Raw genomic sequence first — 12,875 nt, forward strand, 5'->3', positions numbered from 1 at the left:
TGTGGGATAGGACCAGAGGGAATGGGTCCCTTCCAACTCTTACTATACTATGACACTATGAACTGTCATTAAAGGATCAACATTTAGATTTCTTTTGCAGTTAAAAATGAAATACCATTACTTGCAAAATTCTGGAGTTGTTAAGGATTTTGTTCTGATTGTATAAAAGCTGTAAAAAAGACCCTAAACCAAAATAAAACCCTTTTTGTTCTTCAGTGTAAGGAACATTAAATACTTGAACAGTATGTGTAAACAGGGATTTCCATTACTTACTTAGTTACGCTGATAAAGAATAACACTTTAATGCAACTATACTGGTTTACATACCGTAAGTCAATATTTTTTAAATGACAGAAGAGGCTCCCATACACTGATATTTTCCAAGTTTCATATTAGCATACAGTGCTGCTAGCTACTATCTAATAGGTTGGCAATGCAAAACACCTTCATTAGTACATCCTTACTTCTCATTGAATTACTAGTTTATGTAAGTAGTTTATGTAAGAAGTTTATGTAAGACACAGCTGATGAGAAATCAAACCACAGTTGATTTTTAAAAAATCAAGTTTATAAAATAACGTTTGTTGAAATAGTCATTGTTTTTCACAGGGTGTCAGAAAGTGAGAAGAATGGACATATTGTATTAGTGATTGTTAACTTGAATAAATCCTCTCTTAATGCATTTGAAGATTTTTTCCATAGAAAAGTATCTCTCAGGTGCTGCAACTTGTCTTGCATTAGTGTTGATAAATCTTTCAAATACGTCAATGAAAGTATTCCATTTTCTTTTACTGTTTGGTTTCAGGATGTGAGAAATTCAGTCTGTCTGGGATATTCTATTTTCAAGACAGTATCTTCTTCAGGCTATGTTCTTAAATACAAGGGTTTTTTATTCATAAGATGTGGGAATGTAGTTGTCTCAGTAAAAACAATGCTGAAGTAGCTTGTGGCATCATTTCAGTCATGAAGAAATAAATTCAGTCTGACTTGTAAACAATGCAAAACTGAACGAAGAGTTATTCTGTTCATTTTATAATCACTTAATTTGTGAGAATTTATTGGTTTTGGCACTGCTTACAATTTATTTTACTTAGCAGTAGATGCCTTCTATGAAAGCACAATACCAAAGAGTGGCATAAGAAACTGAAATATGCGAATCCCAGCACCTGTCAGTTCAGCTACTATTGCTACATGTGAAGCAAATGTGGAAGGTTCTAATTTCTGTTTCTCTAGGTAATAGAAACTTAGACAGCTGAGTATACAGAGCTTGTGAAAGAAGCTTGGCAGGAGTTTGGTAACTGATCACTTTTAAAAGAGGATCTAGTCCTTGTTTTGAAGTTAAGCTGAACACTTCAACTTTGCCTTAACATTTCCTGAAGGTTCCAGTGAAAGTTACTGGGATTTATTAGTGTACTGAGCACAGAATAAATAAAATGAGGAAAAAGTGAGAGGGCTTCACAGGGAAGTATTTAGAACAGGACTGATATTTTGTACAGGATTATAAAATAAAAGGAAGCCAATGAATAACATTTGAAAAACTTAAAGGAAGTGCTTTGTATTTGAAATTACCTGCCACCAGTTCTATTTTGGATGAAGAATAGACTTGGTAACTTAAAGTTATCATAAGGGAAAAAGTTATGGGAAGAAGATATGAATAAGTCTCAGCAGAACAATGTACATCTAAGGCTACTTTCCTCACAACTTGAGACTTGATTTGTACCTGTATTAACATCCTGTGAAATTGAGACCCCATCTATTAGTTGTGAAACAAAGCAATTATTGTAATTGCAAGTTTTGTGCTTTTTTTCCTTTCAAAAGGACTATAGTTCTGTTATTTATTTGTTTCTTGGAAAATGTAATGTTTCATATACAATGGAGTGTGAAATTGGCATTGCTCAGTGAGAAGTATTATTAGTATTTAGAGTGAGTCGAGAGGAGAGCCACAAAGATGATGAGGGGGCTGGAGCACCTCCCAGACAAGGACAGGCTGAGAGAGTTGGGCTTGTTCAGTCTGGAAAAGAGAAGGCTCCGAGGAGACCTTATAGCAGCTTTCCAGTACCTGAAGTGGCTACAGGAAAGGTGAGGAGAGGCTGTTTATCAGGGAGCGAAGGATAGGACGAGGTAAAATAATTTTAAGCTGAAAGAGGGGGAATTTAGATTAGATATTAGGATGAAATTTTTTACAGTGTGTGTGGTGAGTTACTGGCACGGGTTGCCCAGAGAAATCATGGCTGCCCCATCCCTGGAGGTGTTCAAGACCAGGCGGATGAGGTTTTGAGCAGCCTAATCCAGTGGAAGGTGTCCCTGCCCGTGGCAGGGGCTTTGGAACTAGATGTTCCTTAAGGTCCCTTCCAAAACAAGCCATTCTGTTGCTCTGTGTTTAAGCAAAGGATAGTTTAAGCTGTAGACATCTGGAGGCTTCCCTGACTGCTCTGATTTAAAACACAGGCAGCAAACACCATTAATCTGTCTTCTGGCTTTAGTAGTCAGCCAGGTCGCACAGTCTACTGTTTACAATTTCTGTAGAGTTCTAGAAAGGCATTTTACAGTCCTTTACTGAAACACTTGCTTTACTTTTCTATGCTTTAAACTAGTGAAAAATGTAATTATCATCAAGGTTAGCTTTATACTTAACATGTAATGGAGTGCACATCCTTTACACACATACTAGGAAATTAATGGTTTGTTCTTTGACCCGTCACTAAAATCTTGGAAGCTTTGTAAATGAAGGAATGTGGAAAAAGAGAATAGTGAATGCCATTAATAATGTCTATGTGCTGTTTTCAGTCTTCAAGCCTACTAGCTTTCTTTTTTTGTTTTCCCCTACCTCCCTTGGCTGTGAAGTTTGCAGTGATAAAAATATACCCCTTAGTTTATTCTTTGCAGTTCCTTAAAAAAATTTATCACTACTAAAGTCACTGTATTTGCAGTGGAAAACTCTGGGCTGTGTCATTATGGGAAACTTCCACCACTTGGGTGACTGTGGTACTTTGTTTTTAGTCTTGAGTCTGTCAGCGCACTCCAAGCACTGCAATTCAGTGGGGCATGCCATTGTATTTAGCTGCAATGTTTTACCATGAAATGCAGCAATCACTATTATGACTCATTGTACATTTTGAAATCATCCTAGATCTTTTCTCACACATTTTTTTCATCACTAGAGTATTATGTGTTGCTATCTTTGCCACCAATGAATTTATATGTCTGGCACTGAACTTCTTTAAAGCCTCACTTCAAAGTGAAAGAAAAACAGAATTCTAAGTAATGCAGGACACGATTAAAGTCATCATTTGAGCACAGAAGACCTGACCAGCATTTATTTTTGCTTGCTGAATTCAGAAGTTTCTGAGGAAGAGTTGTAATTCACAATGTTTTGAGTGGAAACAGTTTAAGAGTGCAGTAGTAATGTGGGAGAGTGTTGACACATATGGCCTCAGTGACTATGGATTTGAATTGCTTTTCCTCCTATTCCCACTCACTCTACGTTGTAAGCAACTGGCAGTTTTCAGAGATATTTCAGCTGAACTGGGTTTCAAGGAGCAATTGGAATGCTGAGAGAAGGCAGCAGCAAAGCAGGTGTGCAGGCTGTTGGGAGAGAAAGGAGTTAGGTGCGAAAGTTGGCATTAGTATTAGAGTGAAGAGGTTATAGAGAACCACAAGACTGTCACTGCTGGTTTTTTTGTGTGTGTGGAACAGTAATGAGGCAATCTTCAACAGAAACATTGTATGGTAATGTATTTTTCTGTCAATGATTTTCAAAATTGAGCTATTGTGTGTAATCCTGGAATCTTGTTGGAATAAGAGCTATTCCAACATAATATCAAATGTGAAACTGATAAGAAAAAAAACCAAAACCAAACAACAGCATACTCCCCAAAATACAGTACACACAATCAACAAAACAAAGTCCTTCGTTTTAATTGAGAGATGTTGAAAATGCTTTTTTAAACTTGACATGGAAGATATTTGTTGCTACCAAAGTAGTGACTTGGAACTTCCTGTTGCAATGGTGATAATAACAGCTGAAATGAATCATGTGACTTAGCCAACCTTTATCCCTATACTTTTTCAGAACTTTGGAGTAATTTGAAGTCTCTGGTTTTCATTCTGCTTTGGAACAAAATAAAATTTTGAAATGTTGATTGCCTTGTGTAAGTAGTGTGTTCGGCCCTGTTCTAGTCACATACCTAATTCTTACATTTAAATTTCCTTTTACTTTTTTTTGTTCTGACTAAAGAAAAAGATTAAGAGAGTCTATTTTATAGCAATAATTTGAAATTAGCATCTAAGACTACCTGATTAATGGTTTTAGTGGACTGAAAATAAGATAGTGAGTGACTAGACACAGAGAAACATACACTGTTGTTGATGCAAATTTGTACAGATTCAATTGATAGAAAGGACAGGGGTTTAATGCTGGATGATGCTTAGCACCATTGTTTTCTCTTACTGCTGCTGCCAGGATAGGTGAAGACCGCACTAGCAATATTGGGTGTTTCAAGTGAAATTCTTCTTGTGTTGGACCTTACGTTTTCCATGTTAAGTAGTGAATATAAACCTAAGGAGACCTAAGCGCCTGCTCCTCATAGCAGCATCTCTTTGTTACTGAAAAGTGCTTTCTGTTTCAGGAACTGTAAATAAGTGAATGTTGAGGGTTGAGTTGTTTAAAAAACAAACGAACCAATTGTGTTATTGTCTCTTGTGGGAACCTATTCTGAATTCTCAAGTGTTTATATTATCATCTCAGTGCTGGAAACTCCTGTGTTTTGCTCTTGGAAAGTCTAGTGGAAAAAATGATTCAGCCACTGAGGTGGCTTGTTACCCTCTCCTACTAGCTGGACACTAGCTTCTGCTTGTTTTGGCTCAATCCTGACTGTGTGCTTGGTACCTTTGCATTCACTTTCCTTCCCTTCCCCGCTCAGTAAGGCCAAAACCTTCATATTCTAAACCACTTCTCCTTGGAGGGTTTTAGGAGATCACAAAAGTAACTCACTTATAGATTCTAAGATGGGTTTGGGGTTGGTTTTTGTTTTCAGTCTCCCAGAAGAGGCAAGGCTCACGTCTTCTGCAAGAGTTGAAATAAACCTTCTGTCTCTCTGGGAATTAATGCTGGAAGAGGAGCGATACATTTGAAATTATTGTAGCAGGAGCAACAACTTTTGTTGCCATGATTTCTGAATTTCAATTGTGAAGACGCTAAATATGTGCTTACCTAAACAGTATAGTAGGTGGATGAGTGTTCTGGGTATAATGCTTTGACTGAAATGGACATAAAGGTCTCTCTTAGCAATCAAAGTCATTCACACTGGTATAAGGAGCTCTCAAGCTAGCTAAGCAAGTCTGCTGTGATATCCTGGAGAAAGGAGCCTCTGTCCACAAGTATTTCAGTAGATCTGCAGGATGTGGTGAAGTCCAATAATAGACTTGATTGCTGCAAGCCACAGCTGCCTCTATTCTAAGCCAAAGTGCCTGTAGTCTGCAGTAGACCTAGGAGTCCACTAGTGCTGAGGGATTAAAGTGTTCTTTTGTCCTTTGAAATAGAATCTCCTAGGTATCTCCTGTCACTTCTGCTGCTTGGGAAAACAAACAAATGAACAAAACCCAAACCGAGAGTCACAAATGAAAAAAAGTGCAATATTTTTGCAGTGCCATGATAGCTGCAGTGGAGACAATTTGTGAACCTAGCCATCTGATATATTCCTGCCATCTGATTCCTGCTCTTTATTACTCAACACAAATGCTGGGTTCTGCCCAGATGTCTAATTACTAATTACCTATCTTGTTGAACAGGTCTTGGAGGAAAATTGACTCCTGTTGGTCAGCCCTGTTTGGTGACAGGACCTGAAGGATATACGTGGTCATTCTGTAGTCCTCATGTGGTACATTCAGAAGGACTTGAATGTGTCTTAGATGTTGACCAAAGAATCGACAACAAATCCCCAGTGTGTCTATTGTTGGATCACTTCTCTTTGGCAAGATTTATTCCAGTATGATTTTCTGTCTGAGAAGGTTGTGTAGACTCAAAGGCAGAAGGGACTTAAAGGGTCATAACCGTTCTGCTATCCAGAGCAGGACTGCTTGGAGTGTTCGTGGTTAAGATTTGTCCGAACATTTGGGGAGATTTGCAATAGCGGAGGCTGCTCCAAGAGTTCATGTTTCAGTGTATTGCAGTGTTTGACTAACCATTACTGTTAAAAATATTTTATGAATGTGTAACATGAGCATTCTGTTCATTAAGACTATTGCTTCTCATCGTCCTGAGTATAGATAATAGAACATACTTTTTCCCTTGGAACTGATAAAAGGTTGCTGTGTTCACCAGTAAGCTCTTGTGCCATAGATTAACTGAGTTGCTTATGCTCCCACTCTCTTCTCCCCTTCCTCCCTCCTCGAATTTTGGTTTTTAGATCTCATTTTTATTCCTTTCTGCCCAAATATGTCTTCAGGATTGTGCAAACACTTATGTTTTACTCTAGAAAACACAAAGTTGTCTTAGTTTGTACAGTTGAGGAATCCTTTTTATTTACTTTCAGGCATTAATTTGAGGTTATATGAGTTTATAGGAATAAATTTATACAAATGATCTGGCATCCAAAATACAAATTATTTTAAGATTTCCCTGTCATGTGAAGTCAATGAATATGCAGGAATATTCCACCAATGGGCATGAGTCATATATTTTTTAGAACTGTTTCTGTTTGTTGGTAAATTGTTTCTGGCAACCTTTTCCAGCTTTAGAACCATATTTTCTCTATTTAAGCTACTGTGAACCCGAGTCAGAAGAGTGGCTCTGTCTTCTTAGTAACCTCCTTGTAGATATGGGAAGACTATCATCAGGTTCGCCTGAGGAGTTTTCCTTTCAGACTAAAAAATCACAGTTCCCTCAATCTCTCTTCACATGGAATGTGAAGCTACTCTTTAGCCCCTTGAGTAGGTTGCAGCCTAATGAGTACTAAGGAGAATAATTGCTTCCCTTGATCTATTGGCCGTGCTCCTGTTGATACAACTTAGGAGGATGATGTTTCATAGAAGATGAATGTTAATGTCTTGATGATTTAGCTCTTGAGAAGTATGTTGAAAGATAATAATTTCAGTAATCTAAGGTACTAAGAGAAAACAGAAAATATAGTCAATAGTGGGTTTTTTTCTGCAATCTTAGTCTGTTCTTTAGGTTTTCTGTGGTCATGCCATCCCAGCTGTGTTATTCTTCCCCTTCCCTCTTACTTTACCTCATCCAGCTTTTATATCCATTAGCCTTTTAAAATTAAATTTGTCAGACAAATGTGGGTATCAGAAGAATTGTGCTACTTCTACTTTTTCCCTCATGAGAATCAACACATAAGTAAATGAGAAACTCAAAGTAGTACTCTTGAAGGGGGAAGTTGGGTAGTGGCGGCTTAATCTCTAATCCATTGCAAACTAAGTCTGATGCCTGGCAGCTGATCAGCACACCTGTACCTATGAACCATGTGCTGCTACTTGCATATTCTTCAGTATTTTTAGCTATGTGACAGAATTAGGAGCGTTGCAAAGAGTTCAGTGAAGGAGTCAAGTCCATAAAAATGTCAAGTTTGCCAGTTTTGTTGCTCCAAAAAACCTCTATTCTTTTAAGTTCCATAACGCGAATTGAAATTTAATACTCTGAAGCTAATGCTGTTGGAGACAAGACTTTTTTTCTGGTAGGAAACTGGTGATCTATAAAGAATCTCATGTCTGGAGGTTTTCCATAGAAGTGGTTCCTGCTTGTTCCTATTTTTTGACTTGTTTCTAGAGTATGTGCTTCCCCCACCCCAAATGTCTTTTAAACTAGAGACTAGTCTTTCTATTTCTATGTATTTGTCAATAACATGTAAGAAGAAGAGCAAGTGTTAGCATGGATTACTCAAACTGTTAGCAGTTCAATTGTATTTGTGAGAATGCATTTGCGTTTGGTTATCTATAGTTAAACCAAACAAAACTTCTAAGAAATAGAAGCATTTCAGTGAGTGAAACAAACACGTTGCTCATTCTGCCTTCTGCATCAATGAAAGGCTGAGAATCAGTCGCGTTCTAGTGGAAGAGCAATTTCTGTTCAAGCTGTTGTTATCTAAAGGCATAAATATACATTTTGCATAATATTATTCTCATAGTTGACTAGGTAATGTTTCTTATGCCTGAAGCATTAATAATTCTTTGAAGAGAGTATTTTTGCTGGAGATTTTCTGTTGCTATCTGTATAGTTACTGGACTTGGAAATCGTCGTTGTGTTTTAATATGTGTGTGCAGATTTCTTGTTCAGCAACAAGCACTGTCATGCTTGGAGAATTTGCATTCTTACCCTGAGCTTGGCTCTGTTGCTGCTAGAAGAAAAAAGTCAAGAAAGAGCCTACAGTTAATTTATACTTTCTCTGGGCTCTGCTGTGAATGGTTGTGTTAATGATAATTACTTATGTGAATTTCATAAGAAAACACTGGGAAATTACCAGAGGTAGTTCTGTTCAGTCAGATTTCCTTAAGTATGCTAGTGACTTTATTTATGTATTGGTCAACAAATGTGAATTCTGTAAGATATCATAAAAGCCTTAATTTTGGTCTGAATATATTAATTGGTTATCAAGAGAAAAAGCGTAGCTTTTTCTTCAGGACTGATGTGTCCCAAACAATGCAAATAAAACACTGTGTTGTGCCTCAGCAGTGGGCATATGCAGTCTAGGTTCATCATTTTCATAAGCTCTTGTTTAATATTTATAGAGCGTCTTCGCCTATGTGGGCTTCTATCTAGTGTCTGTTTTAAGTAATTTAAATACATTGTTAAATTCTGGGTTACAAAAAAGAGAAAAACTAGCAGTCACTATCACTGGGGAAAGCATTTTCTTTTAGGTGTAATACATTTACATTTCTCACTGACGTGATACCGATCTTCGTTGTATTTCTAGGGCAAGTAGAGGAAAAGACTAGAACAGCAAAATAGTGCTGTGTTGTGAAAGGTGTCTTTATTAACTAGTGGAGGCAGAGACTTGCCTTTGAATGCTGGATGTTCTGTTTTTCTGCTATTAGAAAACAATTTCAGAAGTTAACACAATAACATCAGGGAAAAATGGTACCGATTTGACTGAAGCACTGGAGATCAATAGCATAGAGCTGTATGTTTTTGATTTTTAACGTGTCTTAATTAGCCTTTGTAATGAATTTGCACGTGGTGGAGATTTCAGCCTAAACATAGACTGCAGCTTCATTTATTGGTTCATTGTAGTTCAGAATAAAGCATTATAATTCTTCGTAAAAGAATAACTTCATAGGGTTTGTTAGAGTCCACTGCACTTCCATGTTATTTGGTCAACTGTGTTGTCAATAATGTAAATGGAGAATAGATTTAGGGATCTGTTGTGTAACACAGACTACTATCAGCAATTGTGTTTACAAGACAGACATCAGAACCATCCTATTCCTTATTTTCTGTCTATAGTTTCTTCCAAAATCTAGATGGATTACAGCCAGTTTCACACCAACCACTACGTGTTTTTGTTTCCAAGGATATTTTTGCACCTTTTTTAAAGTGAGATTTGAGGCTTGTGCAATATTGACTCTCTTCCCAAGCCCTGCAGAAGGTCCCTGCAAAAGGTCCACCATGTTGCCTTGCACTGTGGATTTCACAGGCATTTCTTGTCAAAGGAAAAGCTCTGAGGCCAATAATTACTCGGAAAAAATCACTAGGCTCTTTGTATTGGGCAATATAGTTCCAATAAATCTGTGTAAGAGATTGAGACCTAGGACGAGGATTTCTCAATATTTACAAAATCTGCTCGTGTGCGAAACTTCAGACAGATGAGAGTGGGAAGGTTTCAGAGACTCTTATAATGCAAGTAAGGCTGTCTGGTGAGGGACAGTGATTCCTTCCTTTGACTCTGTGGCACACTCGTTGCAGAAATGTCTCCACTGCATGCAGAGCAATTACTAAACTGACTCACTTTGCAACCCAGATTATTACATTACCCTGGCATGAATTTTAGGTTACTATAAGATGTAGTTTCAGTGGATCACTGGTGGTTCATGAACAACTGGCACAAACTAGAGCTTCTCTAGCCATGGTTGCTCAGGAATCAGAGTTCTTCACCTCACTCGGAGAGTAGAAAGTAGAAGTAGAAATATTTGTCTTGTGAGGGCATGTTGTGAGGTTTCTTTTTCTTGCTTCCTAGTGTAGTAAACCACAGGTGACATACTAAAACTGGCATGCTGGTAACAAAAGCTATACCTAACTTGGTCAAATTATACATACAGTTTAATTGTAAGCTGTTCAAGAGACTCTCAGTGGGTGTATAAGGCAGTGATAGTTAGCGGGTGGTTTTCACATTTAGCTATCACTAAGGCTGTGATTTGCTGCTTCTATTCGTACTTAACTTTGAAGGAATCTCGTTGTATTCCCTCAGTAAGTTTTTGAAGCACATGTGAATTTTAATTAAAATTTTACTTTCCTAGAACACACACTCATGTTAACCAAACATCTCTTTGGAATTGAACTGGAACAGATTGCATGGTTTATTTCAGTTGACAGCACTTAATCTAGATTGATTTGTTCTGTTCAGCATTTCACTGATGGAAAATAAAAGGTAACATTGTAGGCATATCAGAGTTTGTCTACAGCATAAAAATCAAAGAACTAATGTTTCCCAAGCACATGCATGTACTGTGATATTGGAAGGTCACTGTTTGTTCAAGCTTTGAAATATGGCATAATACATAATGCATGGCCTTTATAAAACACACAAAAATTTTGTGGAAACAATGGATATTTTAAAACTTACGTTATTAACTGTATTTCATGTAGGTATGGTTATGCATGTTAGCACAGATGTGACAGCTAGCCACGCTCTTTGCTTTTCTTATACATAAGCCTTGCCTACTTGTATATCCTCCTCTGTTATTGTTACTTTCTTATGTTATAGCTTGAGACTGCAATAATATTATCTGAAAATAATTTGTAAGAGGGAAGGCAAGTGCTAAGATTTGTCTCTGAATTCAGTTTTGCTGATGGATACTCTGTTTTGGATTTCTTACCTAAATCTCATCCTGCCCAACTCCGCTCTCTATACCAGAGAAATTGCATTTCAGATAAGAGATCCCTCCTGCAGAGTAAACTTTGTGATTTGTTGTTTTACATGGCACTTAAAAACACATCTTATTTTGGGCAAAAAAAGATGGGAGAGATAATCCCACCATCAAGCCATGACCTAAATTGATGTTCTGTATAAATTCCTTTGCCCCACAAGTTCTTGGTTTGAAATTAAATTTTAAGGAATTAGAGAATTTAAGACTTGAACAAGTACGGTTTGGCTATCACAGAATCACAGGATGGTTGAGGTTAGAAGGGACTTCTGGATGAACCTCTTGTCCAACCCCCCTGATTAAATGTGGATCAAATTGCCCAGGGCCATGCCTGGATGTCTTAAAGAACTTAAACAATATATGTGTGTAAGGATATAAACAATGAATCCTCATGCTCTGGAGTGCTTTTAGAACTACTTTTGTAAATTAAAAATAAAATGTTTCTACGTCTTTAGGAGGTATTTCCAAGGTTGAAATGTTGCAAATTATTTAGAACACGTTAAAATTAAAAACTAATGCTTTTTAAAGCTAAAAGTATGCATGATGATATATGGTGTTACAGTGTATCTTACAAGTCGCAATGAAATTCTTATGCAATATACTTTTCTTAAGATAATTATGCTACATATTTATTGTTGACATTAGCTTGTCCTGAGTTCTTCATATGCATGAGTCAGTATGTATGAGTCTATTAGGATTATACATTATTATTTCATTCACAGACACAAATGAACTAGTGTGGCTTGTGAATTCACATGTGTATGTATATATAAAAAATGAAAAATGACAGATCTCATCTTTGCTGTTTTGCTAATAACATAATGAACATCTTATCAAAGGAAAAAATCAGTGGCTCTTACTTGATGTAAAGAATTTATGCGTGGGTACATAGAGGTAACATTGCTTTTGAAGGTTCATAGATACAGAAGATTAACTTGTCTGCATGTATTTTTCAACTTTTAATTTTTTTCTATATTTTTAATTGGGTAGTTTTTGGTGCTCTTCTCTTCTGGAAGCAAGCATGAGCTGTCAATTAGCATAGCTTCGCTGGCTCAGTGAGAGAAGCACAATATAGACAATACCTCAGTAAAACACATGTTGAATAAAGGAGCAATGTGAAATTAATATCTGCTTAATATGTGTTACTATTCTGTGATACTTAATGCTAGTAATACCAGATTAACTCTGCAATTTATGTTAATGTGTTTAATATTTTTTATGAAACAAACAGCCATCTTATGTTTTTACTTATTTCTGCATGAAACATCATTAGTATTGTTGAGATATCTGATAAATTAAACTTTTATTTTTATTTAGGTTTATGAATTAGATGGCATCCCGTTGATCCTGGACAACTGCAGTATTGATGACAACAATCCTTGTATCCTTTACAAAAGAATTCTAATTATTGAATCTGACTCATAAGAAAAGGTGTGGATGTTTACCATATTTATGCCAACATTGCTTTCAATTGGTTCCTAAGTCTAACTGGCCTCACAAGTTTCTAGTTTGTATTTACTGCATGGTTCAGAAGTGAGAAGACTTGTAAATATACTTTCATGAACTGGATTCTAAGCTGAACTGTGGTTAGATTCTGTTTCCTGAAATAATAATTATTACTGGTTTACAAATGTCAATTCACAGAGCTAGCTGTGGTAGAAATCTGACTTAAGACTTAATGTTTGGTCATTGTGTCAGATCTTGGAGCTTTTGCTTCTATTGAAATCATTCAGTAGACTGAAATAAGTACCCCATCAATTCTATACGGTTATTAAATCTCACTGGAGGACTTA

At 36.7% G+C, this 12,875-nt stretch overlaps 1 protein-coding gene across 3 annotated transcripts in view; it reads left to right on the forward strand.

The window, feature by feature from the left end:
* Positions 1–12,875, forward strand: part of ATXN10 (ataxin 10) — a 104,259-nt gene that overhangs the window by 72,003 nt on the left and 19,381 nt on the right. For all 3 annotated transcript variants that reach the window (XM_054085730.1, XM_054085746.1, XM_054085739.1), the window contains exon 10: positions 12,400–12,463. In XM_054085730.1, coding sequence (XP_053941705.1) covers positions 12,400–12,463 — 64 coding nt within the window. The remainder of the gene's footprint in view (positions 1–12,399; positions 12,464–12,875) is intronic.

Source organism: Cuculus canorus, chromosome 1, assembly GCF_017976375.1.
Source record: "Cuculus canorus isolate bCucCan1 chromosome 1, bCucCan1.pri, whole genome shotgun sequence".
Taxonomy (NCBI): domain Eukaryota; kingdom Metazoa; phylum Chordata; class Aves; order Cuculiformes; family Cuculidae; genus Cuculus; species Cuculus canorus.